This window comes from Felis catus, chromosome A2 (assembly GCF_018350175.1).
Source record: "Felis catus isolate Fca126 chromosome A2, F.catus_Fca126_mat1.0, whole genome shotgun sequence".
In the NCBI taxonomy this organism is placed as follows: Eukaryota; Metazoa; Chordata; class Mammalia; order Carnivora; family Felidae; genus Felis; species Felis catus.
Genome location: NC_058369.1, coordinates 6,269,288 through 6,294,895, shown reverse-complemented (window position 1 = coordinate 6,294,895; position 25,608 = coordinate 6,269,288). Strand labels below are relative to the sequence as shown.

Below are 25,608 nucleotides of genomic sequence, written 5' to 3'. Positions count from 1 at the left end.
CCATTAAACGGAACTAATAGAAATAAGAATGGGATGGAATGTGCTCAAACAGGAGTAGCGGTTTTCTCTGGTTTGTGAAATACTTAAAGCTAGAAATTCCTCCCCTGCAGTAGCCCACCCCTTGTGCTGTGAGCCTCGAGGGAGAGCCTGCTTGCTTCCAGGCCTGCCGGCAGGCCAGCCCTTCCAGAGGACCATCCTTGGGTCGTCTTCTCTGGCCAGTGTCCCCATTCTGACGCTCTTCCTCCCAGGTCGCAGCTGGGATCTCGGTTGTTCAGTCAGCCTCCGGGCGTGCCCCTCCTGGCCGGCGCTTGGCCCGGACGGGCTCCTTGGCCCTCCTGCCTCTGACCCTCCGCGGGACTTGTCAGCATACGGCTTTCCGGATGCCCTCCTGGCCAGCGTCACCACAAGCCACCCACGCACTGAGCTTGGCCTGGGCCTGAGATGAACCCCCGGGCAGGCGTGGCTGGCCGGTGGCTCGGCCCTCGTGACTCTTGTCATGACACTGATGTTGATGCGGCCTAAGATGACCCAGCCCTGTGAGCACCACAGTGCTGATTTTCTGAGCCTGCTGCCCCCCCCCGCCCCCCCCCAACCGCCTTTGCGGAGTCTCTTGATGTTTCCTTTACTGTAGCCTGTCCAGTTAGTTTTGTGTTAACTCCTCTCCCTGCCTTTGTTTCCACACGTAACTTGAAGCAACTCGTCTACTCCAGGCGACTTTGGTAAGCAAGCCGACTGCGTTCCCATCTCAGGCAAGACGGAGGACGGAGCCAGTGGGCGCTCCGCTGGCGATCCTCTTTCTGCCTGAGGTGGGGCCGTTACCAAGCTCGGGTGTGCGTGCTCAGTAAGTTTCAAAGTCGCCCAACCTGTCCTCATCCGGTTCTTCTCCCTCAGATTTACACGGGCGTCCTGTGGGATCCAGCCGGCACCTTGCTGGTACCCCAGGAGCTGGTGTATGCTCCGTGCCCCTACCATGGCCAGCACCTGCCAGGACAGGCCACACACTCACTGTGATGGCCGTAAACACCTCTGTCTGCTCCACGCTTGGGCTGCCCGGATTCCTGGCCTGTTTCTCAGATTCACGGCTCACAGGCCTTTTTCTTTTTTCTTTTTTCTTTTTTTTTTTGGGGGGGGGGGGCCACAGTTGAACATTGAGTTTTTAAGATTAATTTCTTCTTTTGCCATCCACGGTCGCTTTGCCCTCATGCCACCTTCGTCGCTTCTGTCCTCCCCAGCTCCCCAGAGTTGCCACACACAGGCACACACAGTCTCACCGCGAACTGTCTTCATGTCTGAGATGAGGTGGACTTCTGATCCGGCGGCTTTAACTTGCGCAGTGTGGCAGTGAGCAGCTTGCATGGGCTGAGCACTGAGCAGCCAAGGTTAGCTACGCGTCCTTCTCTCCCTCCTTTCACCTTCCTTCCTGCCCTTCTACGCACACATCTCTGACCCTTCCCCGTGAAAGGTGGGGTGCTCACATAATAGAAACTCATTTCGCACAATCCTGGAGGCTGGCGGTTCAAGGTCAAGGTGCCAGCAAATTTGGTTTCTGGTGAGCGCTGTCTTTATGCCAAGAGAGGGGGTGGAAGGAGGGAGGCATCTGGCTCTCTGTGTCTCTTCTATGAGGACACTGATGCTACCAAATCGGGGCCTCGCCCTTATGTCCCCCCTTAACTGTGATTACTTTCTTGGAGACGCCGTCTCCAGACACAGCCACGCTGGGGTTAGGGCTCCAACAGACACACTTTGGAGGGACACAAACACAAAACATTCAGTCCATAACATGGATGAACCTTGAAAACGTCGTGCTAAGTGAAATAAGCCAGATGCGGAAAGATGAACGCTGTGTGATTCCACGTATGTGAGGACAGACCCGTAGAGAGAAGGGAGCAGGGTGGTGGGTGCGGGGCTGGGGGAGGGGCGTTCTTGTTTAGCAAGTACAAGGTTTTTGTTGGGGACAAGTCTTGGCTAGAGACAGTGCCGGTGGTTACACGCATTGTGAGTGTGTTTAGTGCTGCTGGATCGTACGCTTACAGATGGTCAAGAAGATAAGTGTTCTGTACGTTTTACCACAGTACAAAATAATGATAGTAATTAATAAAGAAGAGAAGGAAAATGGGAGTGCCTACAGTCCCAGCCCCCTCGGGTCCGGGAGAGACCCCCAGGCTGGCAAAGAGCAGCACTGCTGTGAGAGGCCAGGTGGGCCCAAGGGTTCTTGGCCACAGGTGTCTTGCACCAGCAGGAGGGGACAGAAGGTGACAGCCCAGACCAAGGTCCTTCTTGGTTGCGAGCCTACTGAGCCGAGCCCAGGCCATCTGGTAACTCTCTCGACCAGGGTCACTCCCTAGGTCCCCGCGTTTGCCGCTTTGTTTTACACGGTGGCCCCCTGGAGGGGCCCCTGCACAAAGTCCCCAGGTTCCCACCCAGGAGGCCTTGCTGGCTGGGCCCAGCTCTCTGTAGGGTGGCCCCACATCCTGTGGATCACTGACTTTATCTTCTCATGTTTTCTCTTCGAGTTTTATTTTATTTTTTTTTTTAATTTTTGTTCAACGTTTTTTTATTTATTTTTGGGACAGAGAGAGACAGAGCATGAACGGGGGAGGGGCAGAGAGAGAGGGAGACACAGAATCGGAAACAGGCTCCAGGCTCCGAGCCATCAGCCCAGAGCCCGACGCGGGGCTCGAACTCACGGACCGCGAGATCGTGACCTGGCTGAAGTCGGACGCTTAACCGACTGCGCCACCCAAGCGCCCCTCTCTTCGAGTTTTAGAACCCGTCACAGTCACGTTTGTCTCCCCAGATTAAGGTAATTTGCCGTGAGGCCCTCTGGCCATGTCTCTGTTCCGCAGTAACCCTCTCGGAGTGTTTTGAAGCCGACCTTCTGCTTGGCCATCAGAACTGCTTTCTGAGGTCTTGGTTCCATGGTGTCCGGCACCTTCTCCAGTGATCCTGTCTGGGAGGCCATGCCCTCTGGCCTTCCCTCCGAGAGGTGAGGGGGGGGAAGAGACAGGTGCTTGCTCTTTCTGCTGAGGCATCCGGGGAGCAGTAGGAGTTCTATATGTACTGATTGATTTTTATGTTATTTATCTTTGAGAGAGACAGAGAAAGACAGAGAGAGACTGTGCATGAGCAGGGGAGGGACAGAGAGAGAGAGGGAGACAGAATCCGAAGCAGGCTCCAGGCTCCGAGCTGTCAGCCCAGAGCCCGACGCGGGGCTCGAACCCAGGAGCTGTGAGATCACGACCTGAGCCAAAGTCAGACGCTTTACTGACTGAGCCACCCAGGCGCCCCAAGAGTTCTATATCTAAATGCGTTCTTAGGAAACATGGTTTTGTTCGTTGTTGGGTGCTCTGAGCTGCTGAATTGTGTCCCCCCTCAAATTCTCACGCTGAAGCCCTCGCCCCCATAGTGATGGGATCTGGAGGTGGAGCCTTTGGGAGGTAATTAGGTTCAGATGGGGTCACGAGGGTGGGGCCCCCAGGACGAGGTTAAGTCCTTGTAAGAGGAGGCCCAGAGAGCTTGCTCACCCTGTCCCCACCCCTGGAACACACACGGGACCAGGGAGACCTGGGCTGGCTGACTGCCAACTGGAGAGAGCGCCCTCCCCCAGGACCTGCATCTCTCTCGTGGCTTGTGAGGAGGAGCACTTTTTCATGTGCTTTTTGACCATCTGTATATTTTCTTCGATGACGTGCATCTTCAGCTCATTTGCTAATTTTCGAAATGGGTTGTTTGTGTTTTTACTGTGGAGTTTTGACAGCTCGATATATATTCCGCATGCTAATGCCCCGTGAGCTGGTGGCTTGCGGGTATTTTCTCGCATTCTCTAGCTTAAGGAGCCAAAGTTTCCAACTAGGCTGAGGTCAATTTAGAGATTTTTTTTTTCCCCTGTCTTTTGTGGATCAGACTTTTGGTGTCTTATCAAAGAACTCTTCATGAACCAAGCCCTAGTTCCTGAAGATTGTATCCCTTGTTACCTGTGAAATGTTTTATAGTGTGACGTTTTCCGTTTCAGTCTGGTCCACTTGGAGTTCTTGGGTGTAAAAGTTCAGGTCAAGGTTCGTTTTTATTCTCCAGGCGCACATAGACATTATTGTCCTGTTTTTAACTTCCTGAATGATCAACAGAGTAATACAGAATATTTTGTAGTATCATAACCCGCACGTCCTGTATGGTATTCATGCTAAAAGCATACATTTGATACTAACATTCTTTTGCTTTGTGGAAGGGATTTTTTTTTAACATGGATCTTAGGATCAGTTGCTTTTTTTTTTTTTTTAGAGAGAGAGAGAGAGAACATGAACAGGGCAAGGGGCAGAGAGAGAGACAGACAGACAGACGGAGAGAGAGAATCTTCTCTCCACGCTCAGTGTGGAGCCCAACTTGGGTCTGGATCCCAGAACCCTGGGATCATGACCGGAGCCAAAATCAAGAGTAGAACGCTTAACCGACTCAGCCACCCAGGCGCCCCATGATCTTACTCACTGTAAACATTATTTCTCAACCATTTTCTATCCAGGAGCAACTCACTGTGGGTGGTGGCATTATGGATTATTTCTACTTTTATGCCTTTTCGTGATTTCTAAGTTTTCTACACACGTAGTCGAGAAGATACCCACAATTTGTTTTAATAGTGTTTGCTAGGTTTGACGTAATTTGGGAGTAGAGGGTTGTGAATTATTTTTATTGGGTAATAATCAGGTTCAGGAAGAGTATTCTTTCTTGCTCACACTTACTTCGAAGCCCCAAGATGCTTGTTTTTCCCCCCTTTGCCCCTGAGGCACGGGGTTAAGGTTTTCTTTTGTGTTTTGCCTTTTTTTTCTTCTATAGGCTTCTTCTTTATACTGTCTTACTTGGGTAACATCGAAATGAAGCAGGGCAGAGAAATCAATGAGCTGTCTTGGCATCGATTTAGTTTGATTTAGTCTATTCTCAGGTGGCCGAAGAGCCAGGAACTGTGAACTGAAAACTTCATCTTGTCTCAGATTTTCTTAATTGTCTCTCGAACACTCGCCCAAAGCGCGTGCTTGCTAGAACTCTCCAGAGACAGACGCCAATCTCAGCCTACGGGGAAAGTCTGCACTGAGACAAAGAGTGGGGGCAGGGACAGGGACGGGACGCAGGACCTCAGTAAAGATGACAAAAGTGACAGTCATTTTGAAGCCAAGCTTTTGAAACCGCTGTGCAACAGGGGGCGGCTGTTCCCGCCTAATGATGTCACTTGGCTGGTCCCTTTATGCGACCCTTTCCAGAAAACTGGGGGGACTTCTGTGCCAGGGCCCATCTGCCTTCCCAAGCTGTTCCCGGTTGCCTTTGAGCAGCTGGAGGGATCTGCTATTGAGAACATAAAATTCGTGCTCGGTGGCTCGAGCTGGTTGAGTGTCCAACTCTTGATTTCGGCTCAGGTCATGATCCCAGGGTCGTGGGATCAAGCCCCACGTCGGGCTTCATGCTGTTAGCAGAGCCTGCTTAGGATTCCCTCTCCCTCCCTCTGCCCCTCCCCTGCTCGCTCGCTCACTCTCTCTCTCTCTCAAAATAAGTAAACTTTTTAAAAAAGGGGTTTTTTTTTTCCTTTTTATTTTATTTATATTCAGGTTAGTTAACATGCAGTGTAGCCTTGGCTTCAGGAGTAGAACCCAGTGATTCATCTCTTATATATGGGCACCCAGTGCTCATCCCAACAAGGGCCTCCTTAATGCCCCCCACCCACTTAACCCAGCCCCCAGCCCCCCCTCCAGCAACCCCCAGTTTGTTCTCTGTATTTAAGAAAGAGTCTCTTATGGGGGCACCTGGGTGGCTCAGTCAGGTAAGCGTCTGACTTCGGCTCAGGTCATGATCTCACGGTTCGTGAGTTCGAGCCCCGCATCGGGCTCTGTGCTGACAGTTCAGAGCCTGGACCCTGCTTCCGATTCTGTGTCTCCCTCCCTCTCTGCCTCTCCCCAGCTTGTGCTCTCTCTTTCTCTCTCTCTCAGTAATAAAGTTTAAAAAAAAAAAAAGTTTAAAAAGAAGTACCTTTAGTATTTAAAAAAAGAAAGAGTCTCTTATGGTTTGCTTGCTTCCCTTTCTGTTTTTATCTAATTTTGCCTTCCCTTCCCCTGTGTTCATCTGTCAAGTTACTCCAATTCCCCAACTAAAAAAAAGTTTTTAAATTAAGGGATGGGTACTGAATTTTTAGACATAATGCAGTTGCACACTTAATAGTCTACAGCATAGTGTGAACATAGCTTTTTTTTTTTTTTTTTAACATTTATTTATTTTTTTTGGGACAGAGAGAGACAGAGCATGAACGGGGGAAGGGCAGAGAGAGAGGGAGACACAGAATCAGAAACAGGCTCCAGGCTCTGAGCCATCAGCCCAGAGCCCGACGCGGGGCTCGAACTCACAGACCGCGAGATCGTGACCTGGCTGAAGTCGGACGCTTAACCGACTGCGCCACCCAGGTGCCCCAGCCCATATATATATATTTTTTTTAATTTTTTTTTTAATGTTTATTTATTTTTGAGAGAGACAGAGACAGAATGCGAGTGGGTTGGGGCAGAGAGAGAGGGAGACACAGAACCCGAAGCAGGCTCCAGGCTCTGAGCTGTCAGCACAGAGCCCGACGCGGGGCTCGAACTCACAGACTCTGAGCCGAAGTCGGACGCTCAACCGACTGCGCCACCCAGGCGCCCCTGAACATAGCTTTTATATGCGCTGGGAAACCAGAACACTCATTCGACCCGCTTTATTGTGGTGGGTCTGGAACCGAACGCACAGTATCCCCGGGGTGTGTAAGCAAGTAGGGTCGTGATATCTGTCACACCACTTAGTCGTCTGATTTGCTCACAGAGACCGCTCTTCAAGCCACCAAGACAAAACAGGTTTTAAAAAATAATCATCACGGGGCGCCTGGGTGGCTTAGTCGGTTAAGTGTCCAAGCCTTGATTTCGGCTCGGGTCATGATCTCACGGTTCACGAGTTCGAGCCCCACATTGGGCTCTCTACTGTCAGCACGGAGCCTGCCTTGGATCTTCTGTCTCCCTCTCTCTCTCTCTCTCTCTCTCTCTGCCCCTCGTCTGCTCGCTCGCTCTCTCTCAAAAATAAATAAACGTTTAAAAAACAATCATCACGGGGCGCCTGGGTGGCGCAGTCGGTTAAGCGTCTGACTTCAGCCAGGTCACGATCTCGCGGTCCGTGAGTTCGAGCCCCGCGTCGGGCTCTGGGCTGATGGCTCAGAGCCTGGAGCCTGTTTCTGATTCTGTGTCTCCCTTTCTCTCTGCCCCTCCCCCGTTCATGCTCTGTCTCTCTCTGTCCCAAAAATAAATAAACGTTGAAAAAAAAAAAATTTTTAAAAAACAATCATCATGAGCACAGGCTGCAATTTGTTGCTGAGAACAGCGTGTATTTTTTTCCTCTGGGCAAAGAACTTTTCACATTTTCCCTGTTGGCCTCCTGTCTTTGCCCGTGCCTCTTCCCCAGGTCCCCGCGCACAAACGGCCCTGTGGTACGGTCTCTGCAGCGGGCCCGGTGCACGCCGATCGATGGCCCCTCTCAGCAGTGGGCAGACGGTGCTAATTAGGCCCCGAAGCAGCGGTCGTGGCGGCGTGCAGACAGCCCTAGGTGGCCGGGTGCTCACCTCTGCTCCGTGGCCCCGATCCCAGCACCACACCGCCGCCCCCTCCGTCCCGCCACAGCTGTCTGGTTTAGGAAGACACGAGGGCAGGACGAACGCACATTCCTGCCTCTCTCTGCCAAGGGCAGAGTGACTGACCCACACCGTCTGTTCTGCTCCTGCAGAAAGATGGCTGTACCTCACCGAGTTTATTGGTTGGTCCAAAGGCTTTACGGAAGGGCGTCCGACTCTGGGTTTCAGCTCGTGTCGTGATCTCGCGGTTCATGGGTTCGAGCCCCACGTGGGGCTCTGCGCCGACAGCTCGGAGCCTGCTTGGGATTCTCTGTCTCCCTCTCCCTCCGCCCCTCTCCCACTCGTTCTCTTTCTCTCTCTAAATAAATACACTTCAAAAATAAAAAATGAAAGCTTTACTGAGCTATAACTCACGTACCATGCAGCCCCCCCACGTAAGTGGGGTCCCAGTCACCACAGTCAGCGTTAGAACCCCACGGAGAAACCGTATACCCCTTAGCTGTCGCCCTCCGTTCTCCCCAGTCCCACACGGCCGTCAGTCTTTCTGTCTCCACGGCCTTGCCTCTTCTGCCCATTTTCCTGGAGACGGACGCCTACAATATGTGGTCACTTGGGTCTGGCCTCTTTCACTCAGCATATTTTCCAGGTTCATCCAGGATCCAGCCTGAAGCAGGGCCTGGCTCCTTGTAGGGCCGAGTAATAGCCCATCGTGCGAATGGACCCTGTTGTGTTTTTCCAGCCATCAGCCGACGGACCTCTGGGGCCGATTCCGCTTCTGGCTGTTGTGAATAGTGCTGCGTGAACACTTATGTACAAGTGTTTGTGCGGGTACCCGTTGTCGCCTCTCTCGGGCGTGTACCTGGAGCGGAGTCCCTGGAGGGAATGGCAGCTCCACGTTTAACCGTTTGAAGAAGCACCCGTTTTCCAAAGGGCTCCACCGCCTCGCGTTCCCACCAGCAGCCCCGCAGTTTTGCGTGTGTTTGAGAACGTTGGAGGCCCGGGCCCTGGCAGGCACGCCCCCGGGCCCCTGGGTGGCTGGTGTTTTCAGGGTCTGCAGGATTTGCTTGAAGCAGGTATGGGAAGACAGCAGACCTGGGAGTGACTGCCGTGAGAGGAGTTTGTACTCACGGCCCCTAGGAGCAGGAGGCGGGGCACGCCACACAGGGCCGCAGGGGGCTGCCGGATGCCGCGGGGTCAGTCAGGAGCCAGAGGGCGGGCATGAGTGGAAGATGTGGGCAAGAGCCTTCACTGTGGTTTCCGTGGGGAGGAATGGTCGGGGCGGGGTGAACAGGCTTAAGACTGGCTGGATCGAAAACCCCAGCGGGCTCTGGGGTGCAGGTGCTGGCCCTGGTTGTCCGGCCCCGGGCCCTGGGGTAATCGGGGCAGGGGGACGGTGGCCCCGAGTGCGAAAGCCCGACGGACGAGGAGGCTGGAGCGTGGGCTCTGGGTCGCTGGGTGTGCATGTGAAAGGTGCTCTTGCAAGCGAGTCCTTTCCTGTCTCTAGGAACCCGCCAGCCCCGGCAGGGGCAGGCTTTCCTGGGTCGGCAGGGTGCCACCTGTCAGATCATCAGAAATACGGAGTAAGGGGCGCCTGGGTGGCTCTGTCGGTTAAGTGTCTGACTTGCGCTCAGGTCGTGATCTTGCGGTTCATGAGTTCGAGGCCCCAGCTCGGAGCCTGGAGCCTGTTTCGGATCCTGTGTCTCCCTCTCTCTCTCTGCCCCTCCGCAGCTTGTGCTCGCTCGCTCTCTCTCTCTCGCTCTCTCGCTCTCTCTCTCTCTCTCTCTCAGAAATAATAAATGAATTAACTTAAAAAAATACAGAATAAAACGACATGATTGCAGCAGCTGGTCTGTGGCAGAGCCCCCCACTCGTGTCTTGATCAGGCACTCATTTCCGTGACTGCACATATTCTAGAAAGACTCGATTAGCGATTGTCCACCCCTTACTTTAAAAGTCTTAAGTGGCATGAGAGGGACAGTAGTGGTTCGTTCCTCCAGAGGAAAAAGAATGATTTATCTCCAGAGGCCATATTGCTGTCAGATGTACAGCATTCTGTTTTTCTGTGAAAAGTCCCCCCAGCTTGGAGACTTTTGGGGAGTGTGTGTGTAACAAGTCATAAGGAAGTACAAAGAATATCAGAGCTCTCAAGAAATAGCGTGTGTGTCTGAGCAAACAAGGGTGTTCTACAATGTAATAGTAATTTCTCAGTCAACAGGGTTCTTACGTACAGCCTGCCCTCATTTATTCCCGGATTCTGTATTTGCAAACTTAACTTTCTCGCTGAAACGTATAAGTAACCTGGGGGTGCCTGGGTGGCTGAGTGGGTTAAGCGTGCGACTTCGGCTCAGGTCATGATCTCACGGTTTGTGAGTTCGAGCCCCGCGTCGGGCTCTGCGCTGACAGCTCGGAGCCTGGAGCCTGCTTTGGATTCTGTGTCTCCCTCTCTCTCTGCCCCTCCCCTGCTCACGTTCTGTCTCTGTCCCTCTCTCAAAAGTAAATAAACATTAAAAAAAAATCTTATACGTAACTCCCAAATCAGTACCTGTGGGGCGTTCACAGTCACATGCAGCAGACGTGTCCAGTGAAAATACAAGTCCCCCAGCACGCGTGTTCCTATCCAACAAGGTGACGTGACCTTCTGCCTCCGTCTTCACCTCGTACTTGAACAAGCGTCCTTTTTGCATTGTGCTTAATGCCATGCTTTTCACATTTTTGTGCTCTCCGTCGGTGATTTGGCTGTTTAAAATGGCCCCCCGGTGGGGCGCCTGGGTGGCTCAGTTGGTTAAGGATCCCACTCGTGACTTCGGCTCAGGTCATGATCTTGTGGTCTGTGAGTTTGAGCCCCGCGTGGGGCTCTGTGCTGGCAGTGCAGAGCCTGCTTGGGATTCCGTCTCCCTCTCTCTGTCCCTCCCCTGCTTGCTCTCTGTCTCTCTCTCTCAAATAAAAATAAGCTGTAAATACACACATACATACACGCATAAAATGGCCCCCGGGCATCGTGCTGGGGTGCTGTCGGGCATTACTGAGTGCAAAAAGGCTGTGATGCGTCTTTCGGAGGAGGAATTACGTGTGTTAGGTACACTCCGCTCCCTTCAGCCATGAGTTGTAGTCCTACTGACCATGAGTTCAATGCTAATAAATCAACAGCATGTATGAAATAAGGTGTCTTTCAAGAGAAACACACATAAAGCAAGGTTGCGTATTGATGGGCTGATGACAGGCGTGGGCAGAAGTTCCTGGGAACCTAGCCTTGTAGCTTCCCGAGGAGCGGCAGTTCGGTATTGGCTAAAGCAGGGTTCGCTGCAACTTTATGGAACATCACTACGGGGAATAATGAGAGGCCGCTGCAACTTTTTGTCTTGAAATAGCTTAAAATTCACAGGAAGTTGCAAAACTAGTACAGTGTCTCAGGTGTCCTTCACCAAGCATCCCCCAGGGATGGTAATCTGACATGACCTCAGCCCGTGGTCAAAACCAGATCACTGGCATCTGTACAGTATTGTTAACTCGGGGACAGACCCTGTTTGGGTTTTGCCAGTTGTTACCTGCACTCTTTGGTGAGGGAAAGGGAGTGAATAGTTCTAGGACATTTTATCCTTTGTATATAGAGATCTGAGTAACCCAACTCCACTGTCAAAGGGCAGAAGTGTTCCATCCCAAGGAAACAGTGACTCCTTAAAAAAATAAATAAATAAATAAACATAATATTGACCATTTTAACCGTTTAAAAAAATTTTTTTTATTTTTTAATGTTTATTTTTGAGAGAGAGACAGCATGAGTGGGGGAAGAGCAGAGAGGAAGAGGGAGACACAGAATCCGAAGCGAGCTCCAAGCTCTGAGCTGTCAGCACAGAGTCTGACGCGGGGCTCAAACTCACAGGCTGCGAGATCATGACCTGAGCCGAAGTCAGACGCTTAACCAATTGAGCCACCCAGGCACCCCCATTGTAGCCATTTTTAAGAGTACATTCCAGTAACATTAGCTACATTCGCACTGTTGTGCAACCACCCCCACCTCTGTCTCCAGAACTTTCTCATCTCCTCAAACTGAGATTCTGTCCCCATGAAACACGCACTCCCAGCCCCTGGCTCCCACCATCTACTCTCTGTCTCTGGATGGGACTCCTCTAGGGACGTCCTGTGAGTGGATTCGGGCAGTATTCATCCTTTTGTGTATGGCTTATTTTGCTTAGCATGATGTCCTCAAGTTTTGTCCGTGCTGTAGCAAGCATCAGGATTTCCTTCCTTCTTGTGGCTGAAAAATATTCCATAAAACAATGATTTCTTGACCCGTCTTGCGGGAGGCACTGCCCTCCATTCTACTCGGGAAACAGCGATCAGAATAAATAAGTAAATTGTATCATATGTGAGAGAGACCAGCTTACTGTTCTTTCAGCTGAAGTTCTGTCCCTTGTACCCCTTTGAGTACCTGGTGTCCCTAGTCATGACCCTTAGCCGTGAATACCTCAAAATATCTTCTCAATTATCAAAGGAAGATTTAAGTTACTGTAGATTTAGTGTGTCCATCATTTATTAAACTTCTTGGGGACTAGTGATGCTCAGAAGATGTTTATGGTGACTTTTTCTCCTGCAGACTCTTTGGTTAAAGCAGAATGTGGGACACCTGGGTGGCCCAGTCGGTTAAGCATCCGACCTCGGCTCAGGTCATGATCTCGGCAGTTCGCAAGTTCGAGCCCTGCACTGGGCTCTGTGCTGACAGCTCAGAGCCTGGAGCCTGCCTCAGATTCTGTGTCTCCCTCTCTCTCTCTCAGAAATAAACATTAAAAAATATTTTTAAAGCAGAATGTATCTCACTTCAGGTAAGATGTTGGGTCACAGGAACAATCGGTCAGCCAGGCAAAGGACGCATTTCAGGGTTGGTCCCATATTTGTATATTTGAATCATAATTGCCTAGGTGGGGTTTACAGTGGTGTCGAAATGGCAGGAAATGCCTGCCCTGGACCACAGAGGCCTCAATTTATGACTTTCACCTTGGTGAATGGGTGTTCATATATGAGAGAGAGCCTCATCACCTTTGTCTCTATGATAATAGCAGTGGTAAGCCACTTAGTATCATGGCGCTGGGGTGTCTGGGGTCACTGGGCAAATGTCACCCCCACCATACAGAGCTGTGTTACAGAATGAACAGCTACGGATACGTGTTCCGCGTGGAATATGGCATCACGCCGCCTAGTGCTTAAGTCTCAGCTGATAAGCTCTGTTCACTGCTCCTGGACCAGTTTTCTCTCCAACATGTACCCAACTGCATGTTTCCAACCACCCTGAATTTCCACCTAAGTTAAAACTTTCAGAATGCAGAATCCCACTGTGCAGAAAAGCTCTTAAGTACATTTTCCTCTAGTGCTGGTCCCTTAGCCACCCCAAAGGTCATGGTCTGCATGCGGCAGAGAACCACGGTCCCCACTACTTCCCTGTGTGACAAAAAACGAAGCTTGGGGGTGGGGGCACCTGGGTGGTTCAGTGGGTTTAAGCGTCCCAACTCTCAGTTTTGGCTCAGGTCATGACCTCATGGTTCCTGAATTCGGGCCCCACATTGGGCTCCATGCTGACAGTGTGGAGCCTGCTTGGGATTCTCTCTCTCCGTCTCTGCCCTTCACCTGCTCTCTTGCTCTCTCTCTCTCTCTGTCTATCTCAAAAATAAACAAAATAAACTTAAAACAAAAACAAAAACAAAAAATGAAGCTTGGGTGCCCGGGGGGACCCAGGAGCCAGGTCAGAAAGGCTAGTGGACAGATTTCTTCCTTTTATAAAAAAAAAATTTTTTTTTTTTTTTTTTTTTTTTTTTTTGAGAAAGAGTACGTGGTGAGCAAACTGGGAGGAACAGAGAGAGGGGGAGACGGGATCTGAAGTGGGCTCTGTGCTGACAGCAGAAAGCCCAACACAGGGCTTGAACTCACGAACTGTGAGATCATGGCTTGAGCCAAAGTCAGATACTCAACTGACTGAGCCACCCAGGCGCCCACAGTCGCCTCCAGATTTCTTCCTAACGTTGCTCTTTGTCCTCGCCTGGAATAGAGCTTTCAGTGTGGTTTTCACCCTGAGAATGAATTAGCCAAGCAGCCCATCTCAGCTCAACTTGATTTGTCAAATAGAAGAGGGTGAGAGTTTGGCCTTCTGAATTTCATCTTTCCATCAGTGGGAAAGGTGACCAGAGAATTACACACATCCTATCATCTCGTTTCCTACCTTAACGAGCAGATGAGTGTGAAGAACCCTTTGGAGCCCCTGTCGTGTGTCAGGTTGGTTTGCAGTCGTTGCGTAAAATAGGATTGGCACCTCTCGTCCGTCCGCTCTGCTGCTCAAATTCTATCAGAGTGCTTTTACGGTCAGGGGTGCGTGTGGCCACACATCGTGCCCTGCGGTCTCTGAGTCTCGGAGTCATCCTGACATCCGATCTCGTGTTAATTACAGCCCTGTGTGTGTGTGTGTGTGTGTGTGTGTGTGAGAGAGAGAGAGATGTCGGCACGAGCCACGCCAAGCGCAGAGCTCTTGGTGATTTTAGATTATTTACAGTGAATATAAACTACTCTCCGCCTTTCACCTCCTGCCAAGATGGAAGGGGTGTCGGGGTTTTTTTGTTGTGATTTTACCAAAGGAGAAGATATTGTGCGATTTCCACACTAAATGGTCACAGTGGGGACCAATTTCCTGCCCTCCAGACCCGCTGTCTCAGCCAATACAGTAGGAGAAGACGCGGCTTTACATTTCTAGAAGGATCACACGGAGGCATAAAAGCGACGCAGCCCGGCCTCGCACCGCGCCGGGTCCTGGAGCCCGGACCGTGAACATGGGGAACACGCATTCCAAAAGCAGTGACCGAGACGGCGCGCTCCGTGGCCGCCCCGAGCTGTCTTTCTACAGCTCTTTTCCTCGGAAATGGAGCGAGAACGTCTTTCTGGATAACGAGCTGCTGACCTCCAAGATCCTGTCCGTGCTGCGGCCGCAGTCGGAACGGGGCTTCCGGACGGGCCAGCTCCGCTACCCTGCCCACTTTCTCAGCACCAACTCTGTGTTTGCCTCTGTCGCAGCGTCCTTAAAGGAGCACCCGAGGGCCACCCTCTTGTCCGATGGCAGCCCGGCCCTGTCCAGGAATGTCGGCATGACGGTCTCACAGAAGGGGGGGCCACAGCCAGCACCCAGCCCGGCGGGAACGGGGACGCAGCTCGGGTAAGTCGGGTCCCGTCTCTGCGCCAGGGGCAGCTACAGGTGAAGAGAGGGAGCAGGATGGGACAGTCCCCTGGGACCCCGCAGATGGCCTCTCGGAAAGGAGACCCTCAGGTCCGTGTGAATCTGATCGAAGGCCCCCAGCCACACGGTGAAATTCCTATTCACACTTGTACTTGGCCGCTTGCAGCCAGCTGGGTTCATACCCTTGAAGGGCCCTTGGGCGGCGTTTCTGTCCGAGCCTGAGATGATGGTAGAAGTCCCACTGAGGTTGCCGTGGAGGTGGCATCCCGTTACTTACGCCTTAACCCTGTCCTCCGTGGACTCAGGGTGGTTCCCATATTTCTCCGTTCAGCGGTGTTTCGGTTGAAAACGTAATGCTAACAGATGTCATCACGGTGGTCCTTGCACGGGTTGGCGGGGAAGGGGGCTGATTATCTTTTTCCGTTAAGAAGGGTTCTCCACCCTCACCTGTGAGCGTGGCTGTGTCCACCTAACTGTCGCTCGAAAGAATTGCAGGGGCTCCGTGGGCTCCGGTGGCCATTAAAGGAAGCGTACAATTCAATTCACCCTGAGAACATACCTGGACATTGAATTGAAGTCAGTTATGATGGGGGGACGTTCTAATGTTACGATTTTTACAAACGATCTATGGGGTGCTTGGGTGACTCCGTCCCGGTTAAGCGTCAGACTCTTGGTTTCGGCTCGGGTCATGGTCTTGCGGTTCGTGGGTTCAAGCCCCATGTCGGGCTCCGCGCTGAGAGTGTAAAGTCTGCGTGGGATCCTCTCTCTCCTTTTCTCTCTGCCCCTCCCCTGCTCACTCACTCTCCCTCCCTCCCTCCTTCTCTCTCTCCCTCTCTCAGTAAACTTCAAAAAAAAAAAAAGTAAAATCAATTCTTTTAAAAACAAAAAGATCTGTGACAAAGTTTAAGTGCATATAGAAATCTGGAAAGTTCTCAAATAGATTTGCCTTCCTAGAAAGGGTGTGTATGTGTATTTAATTCAGATTTTTTGAATAATGGTTTTTATGATTTTTATTTAGACCAGTCACAGGAGAGATGGATGAAGCCGACTCCGTATTTTTAAAATTTAAGCAGGCAGCTGATGACTCTCTCTCGCTTACATCTTCGAATGCCGAGCCTATTTTTGTAGAAGGTACGGCCCTCTGGCTTCTTTCCCAGGTGCCACGCTGGGAGAGTGCCGGGACCCCTATCCTTGTGTCCACGGGACGCGGCCTGGGGCGGCCCAGAGCCAGTGGAGCAGTGGCCGCTTTTTCTTCCCTCAGACCCTTGCACGGCCTCGTTGAGGAGTGAGATCGAGTCGGATGCCCGCGAGTTCGAGGCCGAGTCCTGGAGCCTCTCTGTGGATGCCGCGTATGCAAAGAAACAAAAGAGAGAGGTGGTAAAGAGGCAGGATGTACTCTATGGTGAGAAGTTCTGCACCGTCACACTTCCTTCTTTTCCATCTTTGTTTTGATCGATTGCGCCTGGGAGTCTGGGCTCCGTCTGCTCCCCCAGGGCAGCCCTGCTCTCCCAGTCAGGGAAGAGGTGGCCAGGGAGGGCTTTGTGGGAACGCATCCCTGAGGACGAGCATGGCCGAGTGCCCAGTCCTGACTCATCCTGACCCTGCTGGTGACCCTGAGAGAGAAGACTCCCCCAGGCCTGTCCCCAGCCATCCCTGGTGACCACAGACAACGCCCCCCCCCCCCCGCCCAGGGGTTTGGGAGACATGTGACGTAGCACTGGCTCCCGGTTGGGACACCCCTTCCCGCTGGCCATTGGAGGGCCTGGCTGTGGACAGCCGCTGTCCTGAGATGGGAGGTTACGGGTCACTGTGCAAAGCGTGGCTCTCGGACAAGAGCCCGTCCCCAGGCCAGGTGCCGCATTGGGTGCCCTACGTAGGTCCCTCCGGGCCTCTGGACCTTCTATAAGCAGGATGACAAAAGCCCAAGACAGCCACACTGGAATCTGAGGCCCTTCTCTCCCCAAAGCCCTCGCTTGTTCTTACGATTCTCCCTCCATGGGAATCATTCACCAGGACTGACGCCGTTATGTCGTCCGAGGAGACATTTTCTGCCCCTCATCGGGGTTCTGTGAGGAGATTCTGGCACACACGGGTCTTCACCGTTCGCTGGTGTCCGGCTGGTGGTGGTGTCCACACTCCCGTGTGACACACTGAGCTTTCTGCCCAGGCCGGAGGGGGTTGGGGTGTGGGCAGGAGGGGACCCTGATAGATGCTTCACCTCAGGACTCCAGAGCAGGGCAGAGATCCTGCAGGGAGGTGCAGAGAGGACCAGTCTGGATGCTTCCATCCAGGCAGCCCTTTGCCACATTGTCGCACCCTCTGGGCAAACACAGTTTGCGTCCAGCCCCCATGGCCGGCAGCTCTGGGCCGGGCTATGTTGACCTTTGGTCTCCTGACGGCCTCAAGGCCGTGATTTCAACAACAGGTAAACTCCAACACAGAACCTGATCTTTCTTTGCCTTTTCACAGAGAATTAAATTCCTCACCTGAGCTCTGCTTTCTTGTCAGTTGTAGTCTGGGTCTGGTCAGTGACGTGCACAGACGTGTGAGTTTCACATCCGAAGGAATAGTGTTCATCAGAACAGTCTTCCTGATAGGGCGCCTGGGTGGCTCAAGTTGGTTAAGTGTCCGACTTCGGCTCAGGTCATGATCTCACAGTTCGTGGGTTCAAGCTCCCAGTCGGGCTCTGCACTGACAGCTTCGAGCCTGGAGCCCGCTTTGGATTGTCTCCCTCTCTCTGCCCCTCCCCCGCTCACTCACTCACTCACACTCTCTCAAAAATAAACATTAAAAATCAAATTAAAGGGGCGCCTGGGTGGCGCAGTCGGTTAAGCGTCTGACTTCAGCCAGGTCACGATCTCGCGGTCCGTGAGTTCGAGCCCCGCGTCGGGCTCTGGGCTGATGGCTCAGAGCCTGGAGCCTGTTTCCAATTCTGTGTCTCCCTCTCTCTCTGCCCCTCCCCCGTTCATGCTCTGTCTCTCTCTGTCCCAAAAATAAATAAATGTTGAAAAAAAAAAATTAAAAAAAAAAATCAAATTAAAAAAAAAAAGAACAAAGAACAATCTTCCTGCCTAAAACAGCCTTGAAATGTCTTCGGGCGTGAAATCCTCCTGTGAATTTGAGGTCCCAGCACACATCCCGGGTCCTCCCTTTCCTGATATCACCCCAGCCCTGGCTGCTCCCTTAAATTAGGACCTCCACAGCGCTGGGCCCCGGGGCGGGGGGAGAGGGGGCCTGCCCCCAGGCGGGGAGACCCCCAGGGCCAGGGCCCCGGTGCCGAGCTGGAAGCGGCCAGCCGGGCACACGGTGGGCAGGCGGCACGCGTGATGCCATTGTGGGCGCCCTCCCCGGCGCGGGTGAGTCCCCTGGTCCGTGTCCCCGCAGAGCTGGTGCAGACGGAGGTGCACCACGTACGGACGCTCAAGATCATGCTGAAGGTCTACTCCAGGGCCCTGCAGGAGGAGCTACAGTTCAACAGCCAGGCCATCAGCCGCCTCTTCCCGGGTGTGGACGACCTGCTGGACTTGCACAGCCACTTCCTGTCTCGGCTGAAGGAGCGCCGCAGGGAGTCCCTGGAGGAGGGCAGTGACCGGAACTACGTCATCCAGAAAATCGGGGACCTCCTGGTGCAGCAGGTGGGCACGGCCGGGCCGGGCCAGGCCAGTCTCTGCTGACTGAGAGGCTGTGGCCCCGGGCCGTCACGCGTGTGCGTGCAGCTCGTGGTTAGAAGCAGGCGCCTGCGTGCCAAGCGCGCTTGTGAGAACACGTCCGCCCTTGCAGGCGGGGCTTTTGTCTGGTTTGCTGGCTGGGTTGTGTTGTGTCTTGTTTTCCGGTTTTGACCTCCGTGTCTCCGGCTGTTAGAAGCGTATCTGTGGTAAAGGGCCCCAAGCCTAACCTGACTCCCGAGTCGACTTGTGAGCCTCGGCCAGGATTGACAGAGGGGACCCGTCAGTCCCCGTCCGCCCTCGGGGTGCTCGAAGCATCCCGAGTCCGCGAATCAAGAGCTAATTAGAAGAATACCCCTTTTGCTTTGAAATCTCTCTAACGTGCTGGGGCTCAAATTGATGCTCCCTTCTTGGATTTCAGGAAATGTTACAGCGCTGTGACGTAGTAAAGCCCATTAGAAGGTTTTCTCCTTTTGCCTCACTGCACCTTGCATCGAGGCCCCCGTACTGAAGCGTTTCTCTGCCTGCGTGTATGTTAGACAAGAAAGGGGAATCCCAAGTCCATTCGAGACACATTTTCATGGAATCAACTGAGCCAGACGAGAACACGCCCTGGTGGTTTGCACGCTCCCTCTCAGTAACCTCTCCGTTGTCTTTCTGCAGTTTTCAGGCGAAAATGGGGACAGAATGAAAGAAAAATATGGTGTCTTTTGTAGTGGCCACAACGAGGCGGTCAGTCATTATAAGTTGCTGCTGCAGCAAAACAAGAAATTTCAAAGCTTGATCAAGGTAAAAAAAAAAAAAAAATTTTTTTTTTTTTTTAATTAAAAAATGCATCCTCTTTGCTCTAGATTGTTTTCCACAGGACTGTAATCTTTGAAGAGCTTAAGGTTATAAGGTACCTGTTATAAACCAGGGATTTTCAAGTTTATTTATTTATTTTGAAAGAGACAGAGTCAGTGCAAGTGGGGAAGGGGCAGAGAGAGGGGGAGACAGAGAATCCCAAGCAGGCTCTGCATTGTCAGCTTGGAGCCTGATGCGGGGCTCGAACTCACGAAACCGTGAGATCATGACCTGAGCCGCAACCAAGAGTCGGACGCTTAACCCACTGAGCCACCCAGACACCCCAAGTTTTTCTTTCATGTTAACCACAAACCTGTTCAGAGCATGTCAGTGAAATCTGGAGAATTTCGAGATGTAAAACAAAGCAAAGCACACCCAGGGCTTTGTTCCTGGCCACACCAGCCGGCCACGGCGTGGAACCTGCTGACCACCACTCCTCAGACTGCTGAGGGGACACAGGTGTCATTCCCTCGTCCTGGGAACCACCCCTCTGGAGCCATCCGTTCCGCCTTCATGACTTACTCCACGCCTTTGCCCCCCCACCTCGCCTCCTTCCCTCTCTGGTCCCCATTTGTCCCTTGAGGCCTGGGAAATGACCCACACCTGCCTTCTGCCTAGTCACGTGCAGGTGCTCACAGCCCAGAACCAAAAATGCAACATCCAACCTGAGTCTCCAGGGAGGGGCAAGCCCCTGTCTCCCGCATCCTTGCAAGTGCACCTGGGTTAAGGTCACTTGGCTGTCAGCATGCCTTCTGCAGCTTGGTCCCCGAGGACTTTAGTTGGAAGTGATAGCCAATAACTAGTGGTCTAGAGTTAAGAATGACAGGTTTTGGGGGCACCTGGGTGGCTCAGTCGTTAAGCATCCGTTTCTTGAGTTCTGCTCGCGTCACAAGCTCACGACTCATGAGTTCGAGCCCCGAGTCAGGCTCTAAGCTGGCAATGTGGAGCCTACTTAGGATTTTCTCTCCCTCTGATTCTCTCTCCCTGTCTCTCTGCCCCTCCTTCGCATGCTCTCTCTCTCTCAAAATAAATAAACTTAAAAAACAAAAGAATGACAGGTTTTTAAATTCCGCCGCATTGCAGTTGCAGTGGATGTAGACGGGAAAGGCAGAGGGTCCGTTTGAGGTTGTCCCTGGAACTTCACAAACCCCAGAGTCCTCCTCTGGTCCTCCTCAAAAGTGGCTCCACAGTGGCTGCATTCCTGGAGTGCTTGAGTGCCGAGGGAGCAGGGAAGCAGAATGTGTGGTATGCTCTGGAGGGCACCAGAAACCGTGCTCCGCCCTGCCAGGAGCTGGCGTCCAGTGACTGCTTCTTGGGTTCTTAGCCAGAGGTGTGCGTCGGGTGCCAGCAGGGGGCTGCCTCAGAGGCACAGGCTCAGGGTAGTTCCAGATGGTTCTGGCAGCCGTCAGTCGGGGTCCTCGTGTGTATGTGCACGCATGTGTATGTGGGCATGTGTGATATACAGCTCTCTGGGTGATTCCCTACCGCCCCCTGTATTTTTGAGAGAGAGAAAGCACAAGCGGGGGTGGGGAGAGGCAGGGAGAGAAAGGGGGACAGCGGATCCGAAGCAGGCTCCAGGCTCTGTGCTGACAGCAGAGAACCCGAGGCGGGGCTCAGACTCCCGAACCACGAGATCATGACCTGAGCCGAAGTCAGACGCTTTAACTGACGGAGCCACCCAAGTGCCCCTCTTTTTTTTTTTTTTTTTTTTTTTTAAGTTTATTTATTTATTTTGAGGGACAGAGAGAGAGAAGGAGAGAACGAGTCCCAAGCAGGCTCTGTGCTTTCAGAGCTCAACGCAGGGCTCGAACTCAGGAACCTTGAGATTACGACCTGAGGCAAAATCAAGAGTTGGATGCTCAACGCACGGAGCCACCCAGGCGCCCTGGTTCTGGTTTCTTCTTCCTGGGTTTTACAGAGGCCCTCCTTTACAAGAGGGGACACTGCCTTTGCTTTCTGCGCACAGCAGATGAGCCCCCCTTTCAAGTACTCGGTGAAGCAACAGAGACAAAAGGCCTTGGCGACCTGAAAAGGGAAGGTGCCCCCAGCTGATTCGGCAGGAGCCAGGGTGCCAGCGGGGCATTTTGTTTCCCACTGCCTAGAAAATCGGCAACTTTTCCATCGTGCGGCGGCTTGGTGTGCAGGAATGTATCCTCCTGGTCACGCAGCGCATAACCAAGTACCCGGTGCTGGTGGAGCGCATTATTCAGAACACAGAAGGTACGGTAGCTCTCCTCGCGGCCTCGCCCACTGCCGCTTGGAGGGGCGATCTCGGTCTTCCTGCCCCGTTTTAGCGGTGGGTTGGAGAGGCGCCCCCTCTGTGCTCCCTCCCTGGTTCTCTGGAGCCATCGTGGCTCAGCAGTCATTGGCCGAGCTGCCACCATGCCGAATCCACCGTGCTGGGTTGTGGGGTTTCCGACTCAAGAAAGATGGGGTGCCGGTCTTACTTGCCCGCTGGCACCCCGCAGCCCCTGGCACAGGCCGGGCCGCAGGAGGCCCTGGGTCGTCCTCCAGGGAGCAGATGAATGTTGGTCCCGACAGGCACAGAGATGGCCTTCGTGTCCCGTGCCTGGAACCCGGCGGGCGGGCGGAGGAGGAAGGGCCCACGGGCCAGCCCGGGGTTCTCAGAGGCCAGGGCCCGACCACACGAGCCCCACCCCCAGGAGACTCGGGCCCTGCAAGAACGAGTGGACCCTCGGAGCTACCGGAGCCAGCTCTGGGCGACGGTGGGAGGTGGAGGGAGTCTTCTGGGCAGAGCTGGTGGGCACGGGGTTGGGGGCGGGGGGCGCTCACCGGGGAGGGGCAGGCAGCAGGGCTGGGCAGGGCCGCTTCCGTCTCTCAGTCACGCGCCGGCTTCCACGTTCAGTGGAGGCTGTCTCAGCGGGAACCAGATGCCGCCGCCTTTATCTGGAGAAGCATTTACATCCAGGCGCGGGTTGGGAGGTGATTCTTGAGGGTCCTCTGAGCAGCGGCTTCAGGGAGCGCACCTCGTAGAGCCCATAGCACGTCCGCCTCTGTCGTGTTTGTGAACGGGGACACAGGAAGGCGCTAACCCTGCGGTGTGTGGCAGCCGGCAGCGAGGACCACAGAGACCTGAGCCAGGCCCTGAAGCTCATCAGAGACATCATCTCGCAAGTGGACGCCAAGGTCAGCGAGTTCGAGAGAGGCCAGCGCCTCCGGGAGATCGCGGGGAGGGTGGACCTGAAGTCCTCCAGCAAGCTCAAGAACGGCCTGACCTTCCGCAAGGAGGACATGTTACAGCGGCAGCTGCATCTGGAGGGCATGCTGTGCTGGAAGACCACGTCGGGACGCCTGAAAGGTAAGCCTGGGCCCCCGCCTCCGGGGGGCAGCCGCGGAAGGGCCCCCCCGCGTCCCCGAGCCTCTTGCTCACTGCCCGGGGGGTACTGTGGGCCCCGCCTCCAAAACCCACAGTGCACTTGCAGACCAGAGAGCACACTGGCCTCCAGCCTGCGTTTCCCCGGGCCAAACCACGAGCTTCTGGAAACCTCCTAACCTGTCCGTTGACACCAGCATCTTTCAAAATCGTTGGCGGGGAGTGCCTGAGGTGGCCAGGGATCAGATGTGCTTGTTCGTAGCTTGCACGGGCGAGCATCTGGCAGGCAATTTAGCGCCTCCTGGGTGCACGACACCCAGGTGGGTGGTGGGTGGTGGGAGGGCTGTGCCCTCGGGGGCTCCAGCCAGTGGGCAGAAAGGAAGAAAGAAGGAAGGAAGCCAGAAGTAGTGAGAAGTGCAGTAAATGCTTGCGAGGAGGAGCCTGCAGGCCGCAGGTGAGAGGACTCGTGGGGAGAGGCGTCTGGTCTGGGTGTCTGGAGAGGGCACTGCTCCTGCTTTCTGAGACACACGGGCTCCGGCTGGACGCTCCGTGCAGGACGTGCCAGGGCTCTGCTGTCAGATGTCCCCGCAGGGACAAGGGGCCTGAGGGCAGGCCACGACGTCCCTGGCTCAAGTCCCCGCTGACCTGGGAGCAGGAGGGGGTGGGGGGGACACAATTCACGTTTGAGGAATCAGCCAGAGAATCTCAGAGGCCAGACCTGCAGGTGCCATCACAACAGGGACTGAATGGCAGGTTCAGCAACCTCCAGCCACTGATCTGTGCCAAATGTTGGAACCCAGGAGGTGATGGAGAGCCGTGAGGTGGACGGAAACCCTCAGGCTCCTGCAGAAGCATCATGGCGCCAGGCTGAGCGACCAGCCCCCCTGCCCTGGGGCTAGAGCCTTCCCTGGACGCGTGGGTCTGCCTGGCAGGACCCATGTGGCCCTGCGAGCCTGTGAGACATTTCCTTCTGTGCTTTCTCATCAGATGTTCTCGTTGTCCTTCTGACTGATGTGCTTTTGCTGCTACAAGAAAAGGATCAAAAATACGTCTTTGCCTCCGTGGTACGTATCCCGTCTCGTCAGACGTTAGGTCCTGCCCTCCGGGACGTTAGGGGGTGGCTGTGCAGCTGAGTCGGAGGGCGGCCGGGAGGACACATCCGAAAGTTCACCCTCTGTCCCACATCCTCCCAGGGGCCAGGAGGTTCCAACAGGGCAGGAGTAGAATTTTCCGAGACCCAGGGTCCTGTCTGATGGCCTGAGGAGGCCTCAGGGCCTTGGGCTGACATCCTGTCTGGTCTTAGCCTCCTTGCCTCCGTGACTCTTCCTCTCTCAGGGGCTTGGGGGTTCGGGGGCTCCCACATCCTTGCCAGGAGATCCCCTCCTTCCTTCCCCACCAAAGACCCCAGCTCAGGCAGCTGCTCCCTGGGAGCTGTGAGCATCTTGGCCCCACGGCGCTCTGATCCCGGGACACCCTTGTCACGGGAGCCAAGCCTGGCCTGCATAGGGCTGGTTTCTCCTGGGGCCTCTCTCATCGGCTTGCCATCCTCTCCCCGTATCTTCACGTGGCATCCCCTCCGTGTGACTGTGTGCGCCGTCCCCTCTCCTTAGTAGGACCCCAGTCCTACTGGATGGGACCCCCTCCCTTAATGACCTCATCTTACCTTAAGCACCTCTGTAAAGGCCCCACCTCTACAGAATCACATTCTGAGGCGCCAGGAGGGTCAGGGCTTTAACATCAGGATTTGGGGGGCACAGTTCAGCCCATCACCGCCAGTTAACGTGCATTTTACCGGGCTGTGTCAGAGCATCGTCTCTCGTAGGATCACAGAGAGGAATACTGCCTGGCTGTGGCGGTTTGGGGCACAGAGTCAGGAGGAAGATTCATTTGTGATCATACACTACCTACCCTTGTATCTCTTGGGGTTGTCCAGTGGCGTGCATCACTGGTTATAAAACACGTGTTTAACCACAATAAGCAGAGTATACGAGGAGATCGTTGCAGTCGTGTCTTTTTTCCCCACGTGGCAAAATATCTCTGCTTTCCATTGTTTGAAAATAGATGGGGCACCTGCCGCCCCCCGGCCCCTCCCCCTCAGACAGGCGCGCGACAGCCATTCAGATACGGCAGGGTGAAGCTACCCCCTCACCACCGCATTGCACCCACACAGGACTCCAAGCGCCCGGTCATCTCATTGCAAAAGCTCATCGTGAGGGAAGTGGCCAACGAGGAGAAAGCCATGTTCCTGATCAGCGTCTCCCTGCGAGGCCCGGAGATGTACGAGATCTACACCAGCTCCAAAGAGGAGAGGAACACCTGGATGGCTCACATCAGAAGGGCCGTTGAGAAGTGAGAAGGGCCCGTGTGTGCGCCCCCTCCCGACCCGACCCCCCAGCCGTGTAGCCTTGGGCTTTGACAGCCACCCAGTCAGCTGTGGCCTTGAAGGGCCTGAGAGAGCACTAGAGGTCACAGGTCGGCCGGAGACCCCTCTGCCTTTCCTCTCCCTCATTCCGCCTTGGTGCTTTGTCCATCCCCCTCGTCTAAAAGGGACACGTGGCACCATTCTGGCACCTTCCGACAACAGCCCAACCTGTCAGTTGCTAACGGGGCCGCGACGTTGCTGGCCGGCGGGTGCGGGCCCAGGCGGTTCTAACTTTGGGTGTTGGTGGGATGCGACCAATGACACCCGACAGGGGGCCGGGCCTGTTGGAGCAGGTTGTGGTGTCCCGTCCTTCTTCCTCAGGCCAGGGGACCCCTCAGGACCCAGCCAGCCTGCTGCTCCCTCTCTTTACATCTGGCAGCTTCCCGGACCCTTAGCCTGCCCAGAGCTCCCTCCATACCCGATGCCAGTTCTGGAGGTCCCCCGGAAGTGAGCTGTCCTCAGTCTCCTCCTCTCCCGCGTCGTGACCGGGCACGTAAACCAGTGGCTGGTTAC

General features: G+C 54.0%; 1 protein-coding gene across 2 annotated transcripts in view; it reads left to right on the top strand.

The window, feature by feature from the left end:
• ARHGEF18 (Rho/Rac guanine nucleotide exchange factor 18) overlaps positions 1-25,608 on the top strand; it is an 85,384-nt gene that overhangs the window by 50,254 nt on the left and 9,522 nt on the right. For both annotated transcript variants that reach the window (XM_045053098.1, XM_011288831.4), the window contains 9 exons: positions 14,672-14,810; positions 15,850-15,962; positions 16,093-16,233; positions 18,216-18,466; positions 19,160-19,285; positions 21,442-21,559; positions 22,410-22,658; positions 23,661-23,737; positions 24,844-25,022. In XM_045053098.1, the coding sequence (XP_044909033.1) occupies positions 14,672-14,810; positions 15,850-15,962; positions 16,093-16,233; positions 18,216-18,466; positions 19,160-19,285; positions 21,442-21,559; positions 22,410-22,658; positions 23,661-23,737; positions 24,844-25,022 (1,393 nt within the window). The remainder of the gene's footprint in view (positions 1-14,671; positions 14,811-15,849; positions 15,963-16,092; positions 16,234-18,215; positions 18,467-19,159; positions 19,286-21,441; positions 21,560-22,409; positions 22,659-23,660; positions 23,738-24,843; positions 25,023-25,608) is intronic.